The 21,166-nt window shown below is 32.7% G+C and overlaps 1 protein-coding gene across 2 annotated transcripts; it reads right to left on the bottom strand.

The window, feature by feature from the left end:
* Positions 1-1,479: 1,479 nt before the first annotated feature.
* NUCB1 (Nucleobindin 1) lies at positions 1,480-20,842 on the bottom strand. 2 transcript variants are annotated; one of them, XM_085944721.1, is made up of 9 exons: positions 20,748-20,842; positions 17,926-18,052; positions 16,701-16,808; positions 15,948-16,199; positions 13,690-13,812; positions 10,805-10,907; positions 6,189-6,526; positions 4,305-4,361; positions 1,480-2,518 (listed from the first exon to the last, which is right to left on the bottom strand). In XM_085944721.1, exons 2-9 carry the CDS (start codon positions 18,043-18,045, stop codon positions 1,979-1,981), a joined length of 1,641 nt encoding a protein of 546 aa, XP_085800847.1. In that variant the 5' UTR covers positions 18,046-18,052; positions 20,748-20,842; the 3' UTR covers positions 1,480-1,978. The 2 variants fall into 2 exon arrangements, with proteins under 2 accessions (XP_085800847.1, XP_085800859.1); XM_085944733.1 differs by lacking the exon at positions 10,805-10,907 and adding an exon at positions 10,655-10,757 and having other exon boundaries at positions 1,838-2,518.
* Positions 20,843-21,166: the final 324 nt, after the last annotated feature.

Raw genomic sequence — 21,166 nt, 5'->3', positions numbered from 1 at the left:
CGAATGGAATTAAAATAATATTTTGAAGTAACCGATTGTTTCTAATACCTGGTAAAAATCAAAACTCCGTGTGCGGATAGTTCGTTTCGCTCGCACATGTGATCGTCCATATGATACGAGAGAATGAGATGAAAAGGGATATCCATTTGCCTCATTATCTATTCAAAACGATAAATTAATTACGAAACTTGTTTTCATAATATTCCAATTTCAAAGAATCAATTAGAGTGTTAGCATGTCTAAAAATAATACAATATTTTCATTTATCGATTCTCGCCAGGAATTTGAAAAACATCGTAGCAGCCAAAAGGTGACTTTGTCACATAGCGAAAACAAATAAGTATGAATGAAAAAACGTGCACAATTTTGTCAGATCACCCAAAATATATCAAAACTATTATGGTTTGGTTTTGGCAGGGTTTAATTGATTTTTAAAAACAAACAAGCACCATCTGTAAATTGTAGTCTTAGTTCAATGAAAACTAATATGTATGACTGACAAAGTTTAGTGTGCACTATCCATGGCGGATCTTAACAGCCTACCTCCACCATTCGCCACTGATATATATACAATATATTATAATGTATATTCTCAGATTGAGACAGTTTATGAGTAAATTATCTAGAAGAACCATAACTATAGAAGTAATCTCAATATTGTGATTTCATTATCAGGGAGTTCTACAAATTAAATGCAAGCAATTGACAATTAAAAAATAAAACTGATTAACGCTATAAAAAAATGATGATAGAAAAATAAAAAAGTTAGTGAATAAAAATAAATACCTAGAATATCATAGAAATAGTTGACAGCAAACAATAATTACTAACAAACCAAAACTTCCCAATTGAATTTTGTATTATCTTTACACAATAGTGATATATTTGTAAAAGTAATATTTTAAGAAATATTAACATATAATTAATAATTACAATCAATGACGTTTGTTACTTCAATACTTTTAGTAGGAAAAGTTAAGAGGCCATCCATGGACTGAAACCGTATGCGGTTTAGATTCGTGTGCCATACTAAACTTATGATTTTTGTTCATGAAAATATATTTTCAATAAATTTGTAAGTGTAAGTAAGTGTATGGTATAAACGGATACGATCAGATGCTTATAATATACTTTGTGGAAATATATTTCCATGACCAGAAAACATAAGCTTAGTATAGCACATAGTTCGAAACCGCATACGGTTTCAGTACATAGATGGCCTATTAATCAAAATCCCTCTCTTTCCCAATATTTTGTCTATGAAACTCTAAGCAGTTAATAATACATTACACTCAGCTTACAAATGCAAACAATTAGAAAGTCTATTACGCCAAAAAATAATATAAAATAAATATATGTTAGATATTTGAATTTCTTTATGGCAATTTAAAAATGCACATTGGCATGAAAGCGTAAAAATCTTGATACAATATAGATATTTGCAAATATTAGCTTTTGAATAAAAAGCTCTAATTTTTTGATAGTAGGTAAGTAACATGTTTATAACTATCTGTTTGGAATATTTCTTTTAAATGCACAGTACACAAAAGGTATATACTGAAGCCATAATAAATATATACATATTATTAAAAGATAAATACATAATATCGTCTCTATTCTGGCAGAACACACTAACTGGTGAATACTAGTTTTGAGTAATTTGACTTTGAAGTTATTAAAATGTTTGAAATGGTCTATCATTTGAGTTTATTCAGTAATCGTAAAAAGGATGACTTTAAAATAAAGACTGTTTATTTATTAAGAAGGTTTCCAGACGGTAAAGTTTGAAATAAGGAACATTTTGGTATAACTAACTCAATATGTCATTTTTTCGAATTAGTGTCTTCTGCCAGAACAGTGACGATATTGTCTATGACATAGATCAGTAAGTTTGTGATTCATAAATTTGTTCCATACATTAGCATCAATGACTGTCAAAGTTGCATTAAATTGTTTTATGTTATAATCTTGATTTAAGCTAAGCGGTGGTCTTTTGAGACTGAACAGGTACAGAATTTTGAGCATTGTTGCTTGGAACAGGAGCTTGCAGTTGTGGTTGAGCCTGCTGTTGCAACTGTGGTTGAGCTTGTTGTTGGACCTGTGGTTGAACTTGTTGTTGGGCTTGCGGCTGTACTTGCTGTTGTTGTTGAGGTTGTGCTTGAGGTGATGGATTTTGGGGCTGGTTCACAGGAACTTGATTCGGTGGCAGATTCACTTGACCTTGTGGTTGCTGCATATAAGCTTGTTGTTGTGGGTTACCTTGCGGGGCAAAGCCTTGAGGTGAATTCACTGGGGCATGTTGTTGAGGATTTTGATTGTAAGCTGCTTGTGGATGGCCCTGGGGATTCTGAATACCACCTTGTGGCATTTGAGCGTGTTGACCTTGGTTGAATTGAGGTTGTTGATATTGTCCCTGAGGAACGGCATTTGGATGATATTGTTGCTGATACTGGGCCTGCTGGTATTGCTGTTGTCCAGGATGCTGCTGATATGCAGGATGCTGCGGTATGGCATTCGGCTGTAAATTTAACAATTTATAATATAATATGAGGCGTTTAATAATAAAAACCGACAAGTAATAAATACATCTGGTCAAAACAAAATATATACATATTCTATATGCAATTTCACGCAATATGTAATCATCCGGTAACCGATAATTTAGTGATATAAACAAATGTTGATATGTCCAATTTTGTTTCTCATAAATATCTGTTGCAATAGGGGATATATCAGCAGCATATGGTTCTAAATTGAAAATACAATAAAAAAATAAACTAATTGTAAAACCAACCAGATATGTTTGACACAAAAAATGTCACTTACACTAATATTTAATAAATGTAGTCTCTGGACTGGGTTGTAGTTAGATATCTCATAATATATTATATTGAGAGTGCTAAGCCAAAGACAGGGCAATGTAAATGCATAAATCAATGCATTTTCGCGAAAAATCATATATAAATAGTTTAGTTTAGACTTCTTTAACTGGCATTATAAATTTTTGAAATTCATTCATTACACACTACTGTGTCTCGATAAACTACAATTAGTATGTAAAAAAATATTATTATTTCAACTATTTTTTGGTATCTAAGGTAGGTAGGTAGGTAGTGAAAAATATAATATTGTTGAAAGCAATAAAGTTCACATTTCATTGTCATTTATGCGCAATTCTTAAGCTTATTAGATTGAATATTATTAAATGCATTACAGATTTTGCAACTGCTTTATAAATGAGATAATCGGTTGGGTGGATGGTTAACAACTATTCCACATAACAAAGTCTGTTAATACAATGTGGAGGCCTATATTTTCTACTTAGAATTGAAAATGATAATTTACTCATTACCAGTGGTGGTAGGTGGAGGTAGGCTGTGGAGACCTGATATAAATAGTGTACCTATACTAAACTTTGTTAGACATACTTTTTTGTTTTCATTGAACTAAGAATACAAATTAATTCCAGGTTGGTTAGTTTTTAAAATTCAATTAAACCTTGCTTAACTTGAAGTGTTTTTATATCACCATTCAACCAGTCCCTCGGACAGCGCTCTTCTTCCCACACCTTTGTCATCAGATGAAACATCGGGGGCAGGATTGCGCTCAAGTTGCACTTGAGGAATTCAGGATGTATACCATTTCCTCACGATACCTTTCAGAGCATTTTTACAGCTGAATTTATCTCAGCGTGCGTTGGCGGGTAATCGGAAATGTGCACTATTTATGTCAAGAATCAATCTCCACCCTACACCACAATTACTTTTACATATTCATCAAAATATTTTGCTTTTCAACTGCGCAAATGGTTCTTTAATAAAATTTTAAATGACAGTGAATCTGATAAAGCTAATTATTTAATTAGCTGTAAGTCATCACACCTGTGCATATTTATTTGGCAAAGCCTCACTAATATGGAAACACCTTGAAATAGTGGTAGGTACTAACATAACTATGTTTGCTTTACAGATGAAACATGCACTTATTTATTCTAGTTTTCATCTAAATATGGTTAAAGTGTATGGAGCCAAGGAGCCATGGAGAAGGTTGTCAGACAATTAAATAATCAGTGATGACATCCCGACAAAGAATAACAGTCCAAAGATGACAGCAAACTCAAGTAAACGATTGCTTGGGTATTATTAATATTACTTAAATTATTATAATTTATAGCCTTGTTATTTTCATACAAATATTATTATGTCATTAAATAAATTATTGTAATCTGTGCCAATTGCATACTATTTTATTCACTATTTGATTAAATAATTGTAAGTAATGTTTTATCAAGAATTTGTACTTACATGCGCATTTGGATGGAACTGTTGACCCGGTTGACCGTAAACTGCTTGAGGAGGTAGCTGAAAATAAAGTATTAAAAATAATTGCTTGTGACAATATACTCGAGAGTAAAATAATACCTGATTCTATAAAAGAATAATATGCCATTACTGAAAATCAATAGATAAGTCATAATGGTATGTTCTTTCATATCATTTTCCTTTTCACACACGGTTTATAAATAACATATAATATTAATAGATAAAAACCAATCAGTCTATTAAGATAAGCCCAAATTCTGGACTCCATTAACATGGTAGCCAGAATTGTGGGTAAATAAAAAAATTGATATCATCATGAGAATACATCCTCCAATGAAGTCTTAAAGGATACAATTGTGAAAATTTTTGTACCTAAAAGTATACCAGTATTAAAACTTCCTTTATAATTAATTATTTGTTTAAAGCAGGCTCGATAGTGGGTTCCTCATCACTTTAAGTAGGTACAGCTTCATGGTGGAGATGGTTCAGAAGACTTAATCGATATTTTATGTGACTTTTTCTTGGGCAATCTTAACCGATTCACTGCGGAGCATTTAATTACCACATTTAAATATCATGCCAATTATATCTAATGGCCCCTTAATCAGGACACAACAGCTGTGGCGTTCGCGCTGTAAGGATTAAAGAAAAAATCTTTATTTGACTAAATATTTTATATTTCAACCAATTGAGGGTGGAATTAGCAATGTTATACCAAATCGCTTATATCGCTATCGCAATAGTAGCTCAATTTGGAAAACACTCACTAGTATATATAGTACATAGAGTATTAAAAGCCATTAGTTAAAATTTGTCACAATTAAGTATGATGCCTTTAGCATAGTGGTATATGTCCATGGAAACGATACCCAAGAGATGCAGATTCGATTTTAAAAAGTTTTTTCTATAGATTATAATATATCGTCGGTGTTTTGTAAAAAGGGCGAATCAACCATTCTGGCGAAATTGAGATTTTAATGAAAAAACAATATGTACCTCACTAGCTTTGTTGTGTAAAAACAGCGAATTTGTATCTCCATAGGAAAGTACTTAAAAACAATAATCGTAAGGGTGAATATCCACTTCGTGTTATGGATAAAAAGCGAATGTGACATATTAGGCCTTTTCAAATAATATATTATAGAGACAGTACATATTCTTTATTATAAACGTGTTAGAAATATAATCATCCACAGGTAATTAATAAATAAATGTCAAAAGTTAAAAATCCTCCTGTAAAATAGCATTTTGGTTAATTCGACCTTTTTACAAAACACCGACGATATTTTCTCAAAAGTGTTTTCAAAATTATGTATTTTCAATATTATATTATATATATTTTACTCAAGTGAGTATGTGTCTGAAAACAGTCTTCTGATTTTCAAATAAAAGATCCATGGTATTTAGAGCTAAAAATGAAGGAGTGTGGAGCATACGTCACAACCACAAATTCTATGAGACATTTGAGAAATCCAACATAATAATATAAACTATCATAATTTTCTGACTAAAATGGTATTGTTATGTTCAACAAATGACGTTGGGTCGATCAACCTGGAATTTTTTTGATTTGAAGCTGTCTGGGAGGAGTGTTGGGAGACCCAAATTATGGTAGATGGATGGCGAAGCACAGGATACACCCTAGACTGTTGCCTTATGAATGATTTGTATGTGACGTAAAGAGAGAATTCAGTTGGAAGCATTTTTATATGTTTTTAAATTGAGTCTGCTCACTCACTCAGTACTCACTATTCTGTTATCGTGCTGTATGTTATGTTTCCATACCTTTAAAATAATTTGTCATGTCCAAATGTTAAAATAAATGAATTAAAGTGATTAAATAACACCAAATTTCATAATACTTACAATTCCTTGTTGGACAAGCCTCTGCACTTCTTCCAGTCGCTTGCGTTCAAAGTCATGATACTCTTCCTGCGTGTACACTTGCTGTTCATCCAGACCTTTCCAGCCTTGCTCTTTCTCAAACTCTGCTCTCCTTGTCTGAACCAAAAACTCTTCATAGCTGATGAGACCATCGCCATTGGTGTCTGCCTCACGGAACACATGTTCCCTCATTCGTTCCATCTCTTCCTGCCGCTCTCTCATATCATCTTCTGGAGCACCATTCTGGTACATCTTATCGAGTTCTTTCAAGAAGAGAGCTTTCACCTCGGTTTGGTCCCACACTCCATTGCTGTCCACGTCTGAAAAGAAAATCTATTATTAAGTAATGTTATACTTCAGGGTCAGATAATAAACTAATAGATGTTAAGCATTGATCTATTACGCATAGTGTCAATATTATTTAACTATTCAATGGTTTTCTTTTAATGTGACTCATAATGTATAAATATCACAAAATTCGAACATTAAATTGATTATTGCAGTCATTGACAGAAAAATGCTATACTGTACTCTCTCAGTAATCCACTGTTATTTTTACTAGTTGAAAGCACAAAATCAAGCTTCAATCAAATTCGCTGGTATTCGTATTTCAAATTCAGTAGTCCGGCGCATGCCTATATCAGCTGTCCGCCGTCGTATTTAAACATAGCTGAGGCATGGAACAACATACCAGGACAAGCAATAATTTCTTCATGGAAAAAGCTGTGGTCCTCCATGGATCAAGATGATGAAAACTGGGAACCGGAAGACTCAGTTTCATTAGAAGAATTGATTCAGAGGGCGACTGAAAACTCAGCGCTAACGCGAAATGTTTCAATATATATATATATAATCAAAAAGAATCAAGAGAAATCGAAATATATCAAGAGGCTTGGATTCTGAGGATGAAGACAACAATTATTGTCAACCAACCGCAGCTCATACAGTCAAATCAGAAGATGCACTAGCTGGGATTGACGTTCCCATTTAATGGGCAGAGGAAAATAATGCAACCGTCAACACACTCATTTGCATAAATTACGAGATGACATAATCTTCCAACAATATTCAGGAAAAAAACAAACAATACTGAACAACTGGTTGTGTTAAGTGATTTACTGTTTAATACATATATACGAGGGTTGTTCGTAAAATAAGGTCTCCAAGGCGCCGGAGTCACGAGGAATGCATTAATGCAAGATCCAGCAATACTGGCGTGTAGTTTGATTCCCCGCCTATGAATCCCCACCACTCCGAGCAGTCAACGACGCTTAGTCTTGGTTTGGTAGCTGTTAGTGATCGAGCTTCCACTCGCCGCTACCGCCAGGTGTGAGTTACATTCTGTTATTGGTTTTTTGTGTGCTAAGGATAGTACGCCTATATAAATTTATTGACAGTTATGTGAAGTGTATGGACATCAAAAACGTCCGAAAATGGTTCAGAGTTTAAAAACGGATGTACAGACGTCCATGATAAACAGCGTGTCGGACGGCTATTGGTTTTGGACGAATTCCATAAGTGGTGAGGATAATGCTTCAAGATCGACGGATGACGATTCGGGAGCTGTGCAAATATATCCCTGATGTCAGTAAGACTACCATTGACAAGATTTTGTCAGAACATTTGCATTATCACTAGGTGTCTGCAAGGTGGGTCTCCAAAATTCTCACCAACGGCAAAGAGTTGAAGCGACCCGCGAATTCCTTGATTGCTATGCACAAGAGGGTGAGGAATTCTTGGATTCAATTGACACTGGCATCACCAAGTGATTATCATCTCTTTCCTGAGTTGAAGTCACACCTGGGTAGGACAAATTTCAGGACAGACGAGCAGTTGAAAGAAGAGGCCGTACGCTACCTGCACCGCAGCGGGAGAGTTCTATGACACGTGTATACGAAAAATGCTACACCGCATACAAAAATGCATCGATCGCAACGGGGATTATGTAGAAAAATATGTAGTAGAAAGTCCAGGCTTACCAACAATGTATAATTCATTGCAAATAAACGTGTTTTTCTTTGTGAAAAAAAATTGGAGACCTTATTTTACGGACAACCCTAGTAGTATAAACTTAGTTTATAAATATGTATTATCTAATACATACTTGATTTTGATTATAAATATAGCCGTAAGTTGTTACTGTAAACTATTTTTGTGAAATATCTGTTTTGATTTTTACCATTTTTTGTATGTATGCACTATAATAATCCGCCACTTTCACTAATTCGATACTTGTCTACTTTTTGGGGTGGCGGATTACTGAGAGAGTACTGTATCACAATTGAATTGAATTTAAAGGCGGAATCGCATAACCAGTGGACTTGACAAATGTAATAAATTGTTCCTACGACTGCTGTATTCATGCTCAACTTGACTTGAGAATTGATGAAAAAGCATGACTTTTCATTTTAGGATGTGTAATAGATCAATGATGCCAAGCCTTAAACAATTGAAAACTATGAAGATAAAATAAGCAATACAATTCCCTCTGTTACTAAAATTTACTGAAACGAATAAATACGTACAAATAAAACTGTCTATTCATATTAATCTATCTTTCTTTCATAACGCTATCTTTTTCAAGTACTTGCCAGTACAATGTTATAATTGGTAGCATATTATTACTTAGCAAGAAATGCAGATTGTGAAAAAAAGCTATGGAATTAAAAACAATTTATTTATGTGAATTCAAAAAAACAGGAACACAGTGTAAAAATATGGCATACTATTACTATGGGTGTAAGATTTTATCAATCCATGATATTACAATGCGTGTGCCAAACAAACTACCAAACAAAACCATCCAGTTACACAAGCCTGTCCAAAAAAATCTAATTTATAAAACTAGAAAGAAACAACTAATGAATCTAGCATGTGCGCTTATTATTCTACATACATAAAGTATCTTTAATAACATTGTTGTACATGTCAGGTGCAAAATAATTACAAACTGTAATAATTGATTAATTTCGTGAATACTTTTTTGCCATTTTAGATAATGGCTTCAATTGACATTTAAAATGAGACATTGACTGTTTGGTATTCGCCACATTATTAACGCAGATTGAAATTATTATTATAATTACCAGTGGCGAAGGGTGGAAGTAGACTGTTAAGATACGACATAAATAGTCCACAATAAACTTTGTCAGTCATACGTATTTGTTTTCGTTGAATTAAGTCAACAATTTACAAATGGTGTTGGTTAGTTTTTAAAAATTCAACTAAACACTGCGAAAACCAAGCCATAATAGATAATGGTCAAAAAATATTCATCAATCTATAAATTATGCCATTAAACCATACATAATTTTGGATATTTTATGGATCGAATAACATTTATCTACGATGGTTTGGTTCAGGCAGGGCTTAAAGAATTTTAAAAAACTAACCAACAACATGTGTAACATGTCTTCTTAATTTAACGAAAAAATATAAGTATGAATGAAAAAGTGTACACTATTTTGTCGAATCGCCCATAACATACCAAAACAGCCTACCTCCTGCCTTTGCCACTGATTATTACATATTATTTTATAATTAGAACAGAATTGTAAATTCAAAATTCTAAAATATGAGGTGTCTAATAATGAAAACCGATAAGTCACACATATGGTCAAAATATACCAAAAAATATGATTGTAAAACACAGCAAAATCATATTATGAAAAAGTGATTTGTCCAATTTTATTTTTGATACCTCTCCATTGCAAAAAGCGATTTATCAGCTAATAAAAATGGGCATATTGTTCTAATTTTAAGCTAAAATATGATCGAGAAAAAAAAACCGGTTATGCTTCGCACACAAAAATGTCATTTACCATTAATACATATTGAATTGTGGACACATCAGTTTTTGCAATTAGACCAGTGTTGCCAACCACACTATAATTATAGTATTTGTACTATAATTTTAGTCTGCGTACTATGTACGATATAAAACATGTATAACACGCCCAAAATACATAATGTTCAAAATTCGGAAAAAAGTTGGCAATAGATAATAAATAGCTCCAAAGCTGCTCCGGAGAACAAAAATAAATTACTTTTTGAAATTATGTCTAAAAAAAACCAGACGTTAATCACCTTACCATTGAACTTCTGTCTAAAAAAACGAGACGTTAATTACTTTACGCTTGAATTTTTGTCTAAAAAAAGGTGACGTTAATTACTTTATGCGCAATTTTTTGAAAATGCAGAAAAATATTGGTCATTCAACACATACTATATTTTTTGTCGAAATACTATAATTTTGGAAGCTCGGTACTATAATTACACTTTGGAAATATGGCAACACTGAATAAGATATAAATAGTACCTATCGACACTTTTTGATCGTTAATTTGATACGATACCATTACCACTATCCTTTTGGAGTTTAAAAAAAAAGTTAATCTATATACTAGTTTTATAAATGATATTCGGAACAATCTTGTGTAACTAGTTACCATGGAGAAGAAAAAATGCTTGAGGATCAAAATCTTGGTTGCCCATATGATCTTGCCTCCTCCAAACATCCTGCAATTGATTTCGGCTGCCTGGATGATTGACCTACGAGAGAATAAGATTTGTAATATAAGTACTAGTGAAAAACTCACCGTGGAGCATGAAAAATGTCTTAGGGTCAAAATCCTGATTTTCCATATGGTCCTGCTTTTCCCACACTTCTTCTAACTGCTGACGACTGCCCGGATGATGGAGCTACGCATTTAAAATTATCTATGAGGTTTCCTTCACCACACAATGGATTAAATCAAAGGATTAGTACTATACCTAGAAGGCATCATATGAACTTTTTGTATAACAATATTTCATAGTAATTCCATAAAGACTCTATCGATAACATTAGAATATTTAATATTTGAAAATAAGTGTTGACATCTTGTCTTGCTTAGGTTACTTTACTTGCTATCATTTGCGATTTTATGTGATTGTTAAACTAAATAATGATAAACCATAGTATAGGATAATGAAGTAAAAAATTTTTAGACTAGTAACACTAATGCAAGGAGATTTCAGTGCACGGCTCTTCATAGAAGGAGCATCATCTTCGGGTTAAATGATTTTTTAATTTACTGTATCAGCTGAAACAAGGTTACGGTCAAAGGAGAATATCATTTACATAATATCGAGGGTTATTAGTAGTATTTTATGGTGGGCTTTTAAAAATTGGTTAATAAAAGTATGAATTAAGAAATAACAAGCTCTAAATTTTTGTTAGTTATTATTTTTTCTTAATTTGATTGGTTCATCTTCATGTCAGATTATATTAATTATGAATGTCTAAAATATGTGAGTGTCAACAAAATTGTGTAACCATTTTTGTAAGCTTTTTTGTTACCAATTGTTATTAAAACCGGTCTTGCAGAGCTCTTAACTGTCACACAGTAACACTTTTCCGTTATTTTTACTGGTCCAAATTAATATAGAAGCAATTTCATACACAAGGCGGATGAATATCTACCATAATTGATAATTCGTAACGTGGCAAAAATGTAAGTTGGCAAGCCTGTCGTATAAAATACGTTTTATTTGCGAAGTTTTATCAAATTTGGTTACGCTAGTGAAGGCGTATTTATGCTTTTTCAACACGAACCCCGAAAATTCATATTGAAACGTCAAACAAGAATTGAACATATCGACATAACCTACAATTTTACTAGTCAAGTCATTGCAGTACGTTAAAAAAAATATTACTACTGGCCACTCGATATTGGACACCCCGCGAGAAATTATAAATCAAGGCGGCCCTAACCCATGATGTAGTTATTTTTCAAAATAGTCACATCACAACTTTCAATATGTAATTGAAGTACTATCTCACTCTAAAAATTAACACAGTCAAGAGAGGGGGTGTTAAAAGAGAGCACTATTGACAGTTAACTTCTTGTTAACATACATAAAGTGATATTATGTTATAATAAATAAAATATGTATTGTGAAAATTAAAAATTAAATACAATAAATAACAAACAAAAGTGTATGATAACGAGGGTAGGTCAATAATTCCTTAGAAAAAAGCATTAAAACAGTTTTTATTTTTGTATTTTTTTTTTTATTTCTCAACATAATCTCCTTGGAGCTCAATACACTTGGTTAGACGTTTCTCAATTTTTTTTAAACCGTCAGAAAAATAAGTTTTCGGAAGGTCCTCAAAATAAGCATTTGTCCGATCGATGACTTCTTCATTTGAAAAAAAACGTTGTCCACTTAGCCATTTTTTTAAGTTTGGGAAAAGGAAAAAGTCACTGGGGGCTAAATCTGGCGAATACGGTGGGTGGTCGACCAATTCGAACTTCAATTCTTCAATTTTAGCCATTGATCGTAAACATGTGTGAACACGGGCATTGTCCTGATGAAAGAGGATTTTTTTCCTATTTAAATGAGGCCGTTTTTCTTCAATTTCGTTTTTTAGCTGGTCCAATAAAAATGCATAATAATCCCCTGTTATTGTTTTTCCTTTTTCCAAATAGTCAACGAAAATAATTCCACGTGCATCCCAAAATACAGTAGCCATAACCTTACCAGCTGATTTTACGGTTTTCGCCTTCTTTGGACATGGTTCGCCTTTCGCAATCCACTGCTTTGACTGTTCTTTCGTCTCGGGAGTATAGTGGTGTATCCATGTTTCATCTACAGTCACAAAGCGACGAAAAAATTCATCCGGATTGCGTTGCATGAGCGACAACAGGGCTTTAGAGGCCACCACCCTATTGCGTTTATTGTCGACTGTGAGCAAACGCGGCACCCATCTTGCAGAAACTTTTTTCATGCCCAATTTGTCATGTAAAATAGAAATGACGCTACCTTTTGAGATCCCTGTAACCTCAATTATCTCACTCAACTTTAATCTTCGGTCACTTAACACCATATCGTGGATTTTATTGATCATTTCTGGTGTAGTCACCTCTACAGGACGTCCTGAGCGTGGTTCATCCTTTGTTGATGTACGACCACGTTTAAATTCATTTAACCAGTTATAAATAGTTGCAAGTGAAGGAGCAGATGTGCCGTGAACTAAATCCAACTCATTTTTTATTTCCTTTGCTGTTAACCCTTTTATATTAAAATGTTTAATAACAGCTCTAAACTCAATTTTCTCCATTTTTGTAAACAAGCAAATTTTTTTTTAAATGTACGAAAATAAAAAACAACAACCCGACCAATCTGATTGAAACTTCGCAGCATACTGAATCGGTAATGCCGCTGCATGAAAACAAACCGCTTACAGTACTAGTCGCGCCACCTGTCGGCTTTTCTAAGGACTTATTGACCCACCCTCGTATTTTTTAATATCCTATCACCAATAAATAACAGTACTGGTAGGACTAGGGATAAACATTTTTAAGAATAATTGTGCACCAGAAAATCAATTTTTACAAATACTTATTCAAATGGACACAACAAACAGGAAATATTTTCCAGTGGCTTAAAAAGATGCCGACCCTTGATATAGATGGCAAGTGTACTGTAGTGTCCTTACCGGATCATGCTTTTTGTGTTTCTCCTCTTTGTCGTGAATCTCTTTTTCAAATTCCTTTCGGTGAGGTTCATCTAGGCCTTGCATCTTTTGTTGTTTTTCAAACTCCTTCTGCATTTCGTATTGCTGAAAATTCACACTTAACTTTAACACCTTCAAAATGTTGTCATTCGTCTTTAAATTCCTCAAGACTACATATTTCTAATCTGTTATTATTATCATTAACGGCTGGAGTGCTGTGTGAAGATCGAAAATGAAGAATTTGGGGTTTCTTTACGAGCTTATTAGCTAGTTAGTCTGTAGACTTTGTAGGAACAACATATATACCTTGTCTTTTCTCATCTTAGATTCCTTTCATTCCACTCTGAAGTAATAAGCTCGCTAACTACTTCAATAATAACTTCGATACAATATCTGATCAAGCTAATCTTCAAAATGAATCATTATTTAAAAGTAAGTCAAAATAAACCTTTTTTCTGAAAGGTTGAAAGTTGTATTTTTTTGCAAGTTTTTGCGAAATTTCATGGATCTTGGTTGGGAATCACTGGTCACTTTACAAGATTGCCTTCAAGAGCAATTTCTAGAATTAAAACAGTAATAACTAATTAAAATTATTCTTATTGATTTAAATTTCATCAAATACCCTCAGTCGATGGTATTAATCAACCTAATTCAAAAATTAAGGTTTGAGTCACCTTGTAGTTTTTAGAATTAACATGTAAGATTAATAATGTTATGGGCCTCGAATCTGGCATATTGTTTCTCAATGTAGGTATGTTTGGAGAGTATGCACCTAATAGGTCGAGCAAGTGGCTAACATCCGTTGTAAAAACAAAAAATCTGTTAATACAACCTTTATTCCATGGAAGCCCATTAATATGATTCTCATAGAATGGAATGGTGATCTAATGTAATTCCTAAATGACGAATAGTCTTTAAAACATTATTTGGAAGATTTTTTCTCCCCCAATAATGAGAACACTCAATAAACATAGCATTTCATGCATGGCATCCGGAGTATGACATGAAATTGTGGTTTGACTATGCATAGGTTATATATTACTATGCAGAATGTGTCCAAGGTGAATTAAACATTCCAACTCGGCATGACTATAACACATCATATTGACATTCACAGAATATGTGATGTGCATTTTAAAATTTTAAATTTGCGGAAATCGGTAAAATTAGCATAAATAATCAATAGACATTTATTTTAATATGGGTTAACTATATTTATATTCATTACTAATAATAATGGATAATTTTAATACTACTCTCAAAAAACCATTTTATGCTTAATATAGGAAATTACATTTTAATAAATATACGTGATGTTTTTGACAAACAGTTGTTACATACTTTCATATCAAATACATACACTTGCCAACTAGGCATCTTTAAGATAATCCTGGGGCATGTACCCTACTGTTTAAAACAGTACAAAAATTCCATTTAAGTACTTTCACTGATCTAATAACAATGATATTGCCATAACATTTTCATTTATCTTTTAAGATTTATTCTTTAGGAGGACGATTACTGATTTTTTTTAAATAAATCGATATTTTCGCTTAAATACCAACCATGTTCTCCAATGCCCCCCTTAACACACAGTTATATTTAAAAACTTATAGATGTTAGCCATTACACCAATCCATTATGTGCTTGCTCAATCGAAAAACAAAATTAATAATTTTTACCGCAACAATGTAAATGTTCAAAAAACAAAACTATCCTCGCAAATCCGCGACAAATCAACAAAGAATATCATGTCAAACTGGCATTAGGGCAAAAGTCGTACCTAAAGTAAAAACCGTAATACTATCTTAAATACCTATTACAGTGGGTAATAAAGCGCCCCAAGTCAAAGCGTCTAATTATTCTTTGATTTTTTTTAATCTTTATGATATTAAAATCCACCAATATGTGGTTAGGACGCTACCAGCTCTTTAGCTAGTGTGTATTATTATGTCATCATTATTACAGAATCATGATGTGATATCATGAATAAGAGATTTGATGCACTTAGAAAATACACCACAAACTAAATAAAACAACACAATATGGAATTATTGTAAACAGTGTCACAAAAATAATCTAGTATTGAATCATGCTTCTGTTTCTCAATAAAACTGAATATTATACTATATTGACTATAATTAAATGCTTATTTTAATTTCTTTAGTTATTCACTATTATTTATTGCAATATGATCGACTATTATAGATAGGTTTTGAAAAGTAAACATTTAACTGTACCTTGAAGTCATCTCGGCGTTTTTTATCAGCCTCTGCCAGGTCAGCGGTAGTTTTATGAATGAGTTTTTTCAGATCTTCAATTTCAAATGTATGAGGGTTATTATGATCCAAATGCTCGACTATATCATTGGTCAATTCAAACTGCTTAGTGGCAAGATGGCGAAGTCTTTCAAGTTCTTGTCGCTTGATTTCGTCCAGCTTCGTACGGACGCTGTGATTCACAAAGTCCAACTCGTGAGCGATTTTTCCCGTCTGCAAAATAAAATATTTTGAGCAACTGAAACCGACAGTACAAAAAATAGACATTCGATTTTAATTTTTTTTAGACAGGATTTTAATTAGTGTTACGAGAAAATAGTAAACGTAGTGATACAAAATATATTCTAAGCATAAAAACAAACATGCCCCACCCCAACAGCAAAGCAGCACAGTGAAATGTTTAACTGTAACCAGGACGCATGACATGATAATTAATCACTTAAAGTGCTCGAACCTTGCAAACCTTGAAAAAATATTTTTATGAGGATAATCAAACCTAAGAACACGGATATAATAAAATTTGAATGTGAACACACAGAGAGTCACAAGTAAGGAATCCAATCCCGAGCCAAAATTTTGATCCCGGGATTTCGGGGTTACAATTTGACGATCCCGGGATTGGCATTTTTTTCAATAGTTAATATAAAATTTTTATATATACAAATAATGTTGATAAAATCCCTAGTCACAAGAGAGGTAAGAAGTAGTATTTACCCTGATGTCAACTTCCTCAGCCTTTTCCAATTTTTCTCTGAATTCTGGATCACTTTCCAATGCCTGCACAACTTCTTTAAGATATCTGTGATATTCCATATAATCGTCCTGTAAGAAATCAAAATAAAATACTTAAATGATGTGATATATGATATATATTCCATAATTGTGAAATAAATTGATATCATGTGGAGTGTAGATTTTAAGTACGATGCACACTGAAATTCAACTATTGTACGACAACATCTTTTTGGCTACGTGTTAAAACTGTGAACTAACATGCTCCGCCCATTTTAACCACAATTACATTATAAACTAACAAGCTCCTCCCATTTAGTAGACAGCAGCGCCTAGAAGCGTAGCCAAGAAGATGTTGTCGTACAATAAACACCAACATTTTCAAAAATGAAAACTGCCAACAGTGTTACATTCTATCCCAAATGTCAAAACAATATTCAAGATGGATAAACATCATGTACATAGATTTTGTATTGGGTTTTGAAAAAAAAGATATTAGGTGGAAACATTGGGTACATTAACTATCAATTAAAAATATATCAATGAATAGTTTTTCAATAAGTTTGAAGGATATTTCTTAACATGAAATGTTATTTCATTATCTACGATCTCTCATGAGGCCACTGCAGCTGTGTGATGGTCATTTGGGCAAGCTTGAAAAGCTACCGCACACTATGAATATGTGTGTGGATTATATGTTGATATTTTGAACTACACACTTGAGCAATATTCATGCCGAGGCGCTTCGAACTATGTTGCATGCAATAACAGTTTTTGTTTCAACCAACAACGTAGCATCAACGCTGTATGCGACAGTACATTAAGTTGAATGTAATATATTTTTGGGTTATCACCATGTATTCTTCCTACTTCTTTCACTGATGTATCTCTTGAGAATGGCCTCTACATTGAACCCGAGACTTTGTGGTATGGAGGAAGAATACACGGTAACAATCCCAAAATCAATTAAGATAACAAACAACCATGAAAGTCTGAAAAATTATATACTTTAAATGTGTTAGTGAATACTAATGAGTTAATGTGTTGCAGTCGAGACGGGTTTGTATGTGCGACTCACCTTACAAATATTAAAAATACACAACTTATATGTCCTGTCTCTAAAATTTAGTGGGTATGAGAAATCAGTATGAGCAATGCCGAACCCCAAACATCATTAACCATAGTTAGTAGTAAAAATATGTCTCACCAAGTCATCTTTAATTTCACTGTCTTTTTCAACTGCTTCAGGAATTTTCTGTGTCACTGGAGGTGCTCTGATAACATGCGCAAGGCATCCAATCACGCCTATTATAAAAATGGCCTTCATGGTTTATCTAAAACAAAGAAATACAATATTACAGAAGTGTTACCAACTGTACCATAATTATAGGATTTGTACTTTTATCAGAAAGATTTAATTTTCACATTACAAAATATGTTAACAATACTAAAATTTCGATATTTCCATACTATAAATTGGTGTAAAGTTCTATAATCTCGTAATAAAAGACAATTTGGTACACCAGGAAATAGGATTTATAATGGAATTTCTTGAATTCGCCGGTAAGCATTTTTGATCGGAAGAGGTACCTACCTACCTGACCACTGCCAAAGCTAAGTTAACTCATCAAAGCATGTATGTCGCGTCAGGCCATGGACAAGTTAGCCCGTGCGTTCTTGTAAACGCCATAACTTCTGAATAAACTGTTGTGTATATTTTCTAAACAATATTATATCATTTTAGGGTGAACATATTCACGATAAACTCAAGAAACATTTTGATTTGGTAAGTTTTATTAGTATTATTTTATTAGTTATATTAGTATTTATTTTGTTCCAAAAATAGCTGGCCTACAAGTATCAATTAAGTAAAAATTGGAAATAAGAAAGGGCCTCGGAATTTCTTCAATTTTCAGTTATTTTTTTGTGAGAAACAAAAAACCTATACATTTTCAACAGATGACAACACTTACTATATTTTTTGCCGAAATATTATAATTTCTTGGACCACGTATTATAATTCAGTGACAAATAGATGGCAACACTGTATTACACATAATGCCGGGTCCACACTGACAACCTCGTTAGATTTTATGATAATTATCGTGAAATTTAATGAGGTTGCCAGCAACTTGTTGCCAGTGTGGACACGGCATAAGATTTTAGATGTCTAGCATCTGCAGTCATTAGTAACTTGTCACCTTAGAATTGCCAAATACGACAATATGTGAAATGTTCAGAAGAATTTCATTACCTTATATTTCAATGCTTGAAGATCATTCATATTTATTTATTTACATAGTGAGAGATGCATTATATTAGGATATATTAAAAGACTAATCCTGCAATATTACTCATTTAATTCAGAAGAATTTGTATTTATTTAACAACAGATATTACATTTTAGCAGTAATTGCTCTGAATTGTCATGATTAGACATCCAAACCATATTTTTAAATCCTAGTCGTCATAAATTACAGAGTGGCAAAAAAAAGTTATCCAGAAAATATGAAAATTAATTGAGTTGTACTTAATATATACGTAAGCGGAGATATAACTATACCCCCGGCGGTGATTGGATTTTCGACACTTAAAGGTATTTTACATAGCTTTTTTTTAAATATTGTTCAGTGCTGGTTTGTACGGTGGTTTCTTAGACATTTAAAAAAAAATCTCTGAATCTAATGATTTTTTTTTAATGATTTCGATGTGTTTATATAAAAGAAATTGAACTACATTAAAAATTCAATATCGCCAAAAATTTTACTTCGACAAACGAATTGTAAGGTGACGAACTGATAACCTACGTCATGCTTCAACACATCTATTATATTGCTATCAGTAATATGTTGGACCACCTGCCGTATACCCTTATGTCCTAATCTCTATTGCACTGAGTGAAAAGCTTTGACTTTAAATATTAACCATTAATATAATATGTGTAACACATTTTACATATACACAGATAAGTATAATATATACAATTATTATCGGTTTATTCGCGTAAAAACTAAGACTGTCCAGGTTCAGACTGCCCTAGCAAAAAGCACAATTTGGTGTGAGTCTTTCAGTTTATCTGAAGTCGACTTAACATATAAATATTCCAATTAAACAAAGACATTGACTAATACCTTCTCTAAAATCAAGAGAGCCTAAATATATTAAAGTGAAACTGAAAAAATAGTTCGTAAGGACTAGTAATTAAATAAGCAATAAGTTATTTCGCATTGCAGATTCATTTGTGACAAATTTTACAATTTTTTCGCCTGGCATTTATAGAAACAGCAAACAATTCACACAATCGATCAATTTATTTAATTGGTTATCATATTATAGTACCCCATATCGTCATTGACGTTAAGGTGCTTTGAGACAACCACAACCTACTGTAAACCCAAAAATAAGTAAGTAGCTTGTGTTAGGTTTCGAGTTGTTTTTCAGTAGGTTGTGTTAGGTTATTGGTCTCAAAATACCTCGATCACAAAAACAATGTGGAGTACTTACTGTAATATTACCCTTTAATTTTCTTATGATGGTAAACTGTTTATAATCATATAGTCGCAAAAACTGGACATTAATTAGAAAGCAATGTGAAACCTTTAACAAAAGCTAGGTTCATTTATCACTGCTGCACTGAAATAAAAACGCCGTTCATTGGTGTCGCAAACGCTAAACAAGTTTCTATAGGTATAATGCATAATTATTTGGAACATTTAGATGAAAATTCAATATATCGTAAACAACGATATGCCATAATATACATTATGATTACACATGTGCACATAGGAATGAAAATACGCCAATTGGGTAATTCGTCCATCAACTATTTCGTAATAAAACATAATATAGGTAACTAGATAATGAAAATAATTTAATAATGCGTTCACAATACTTAGTATGTTGCCATTTGGGTAATTATTAATTTAGTTACTTGGAATCGAAAGGAAGTAAATCTACCCTTAAAATTACTGCGTCGCTTGTAATTATCGCCGTTTGAAATGAATGAAAAGATATTTCACTAACACTTACCAATTAATATTCTTTAAAATAAAACTAGTAAAAATAACTCTCACAGAAAGCACATCATTCAATAAACTGACGTGTATGAAGACCATAGATAATATGAATATGCATATGCCATAGATAATAGAATATACATAATGCAGGCGCTCCATTGACGAGCCAAAAGTCTGAGGACAGAACGTCACTGTTCTGGCAGAAGACACTAATTCGAAAAAATGACATATTGAGTTAGTATCAAAATGTTCCTTATTTCAAACTTTAAGGTCTGGAAACCTTTTTAATAAATAAACAGTCTTTATTTTAAAGTCATCCTTTTTACGATTACTTAATAAACTCACACGATAGACCATTATTTCAAACATTTTAACAACTTCAAAGTCAAATTACTCAAAACTAGTATTCTCCAGTTAGTGTGTTCTGCCAGA

This window comes from Rhyacophila brunnea, unplaced genomic scaffold, assembly GCF_057557595.1.
Source record: "Rhyacophila brunnea isolate RB1 unplaced genomic scaffold, BYU_Rbru_1.0 scaffold_1, whole genome shotgun sequence".
Classification (NCBI taxonomy): domain Eukaryota; kingdom Metazoa; phylum Arthropoda; class Insecta; order Trichoptera; family Rhyacophilidae; genus Rhyacophila; species Rhyacophila brunnea.
Note: the sequence above shows the minus strand (reverse complement) of the source record. Positions and strands in the feature narration are given on the sequence as shown.

Excerpts from the sequence above, each read along its gene's own strand:
- NUCB1 (XM_085944721.1), bottom strand. The coding sequence starts at position 18,045 with ATGAAGGCCATTTTTATAATAGGCGTGATTGGATGCCTTGCGCATGTT. Across the intron at positions 16,200-16,700 it reads CTGAGGAAGTTGACATCAGG|ACGGGAAAAATCGCTCACGA; the intron begins GTAAATACTACT and ends TTTATTTTGCAG. Across the intron at positions 6,527-10,804 it reads GACATTTTTCATGCTCCACG|ACGTGGACAGCAATGGAGTG; the intron begins GTGAGTTTTTCA and ends TTTTCTTTTCAG.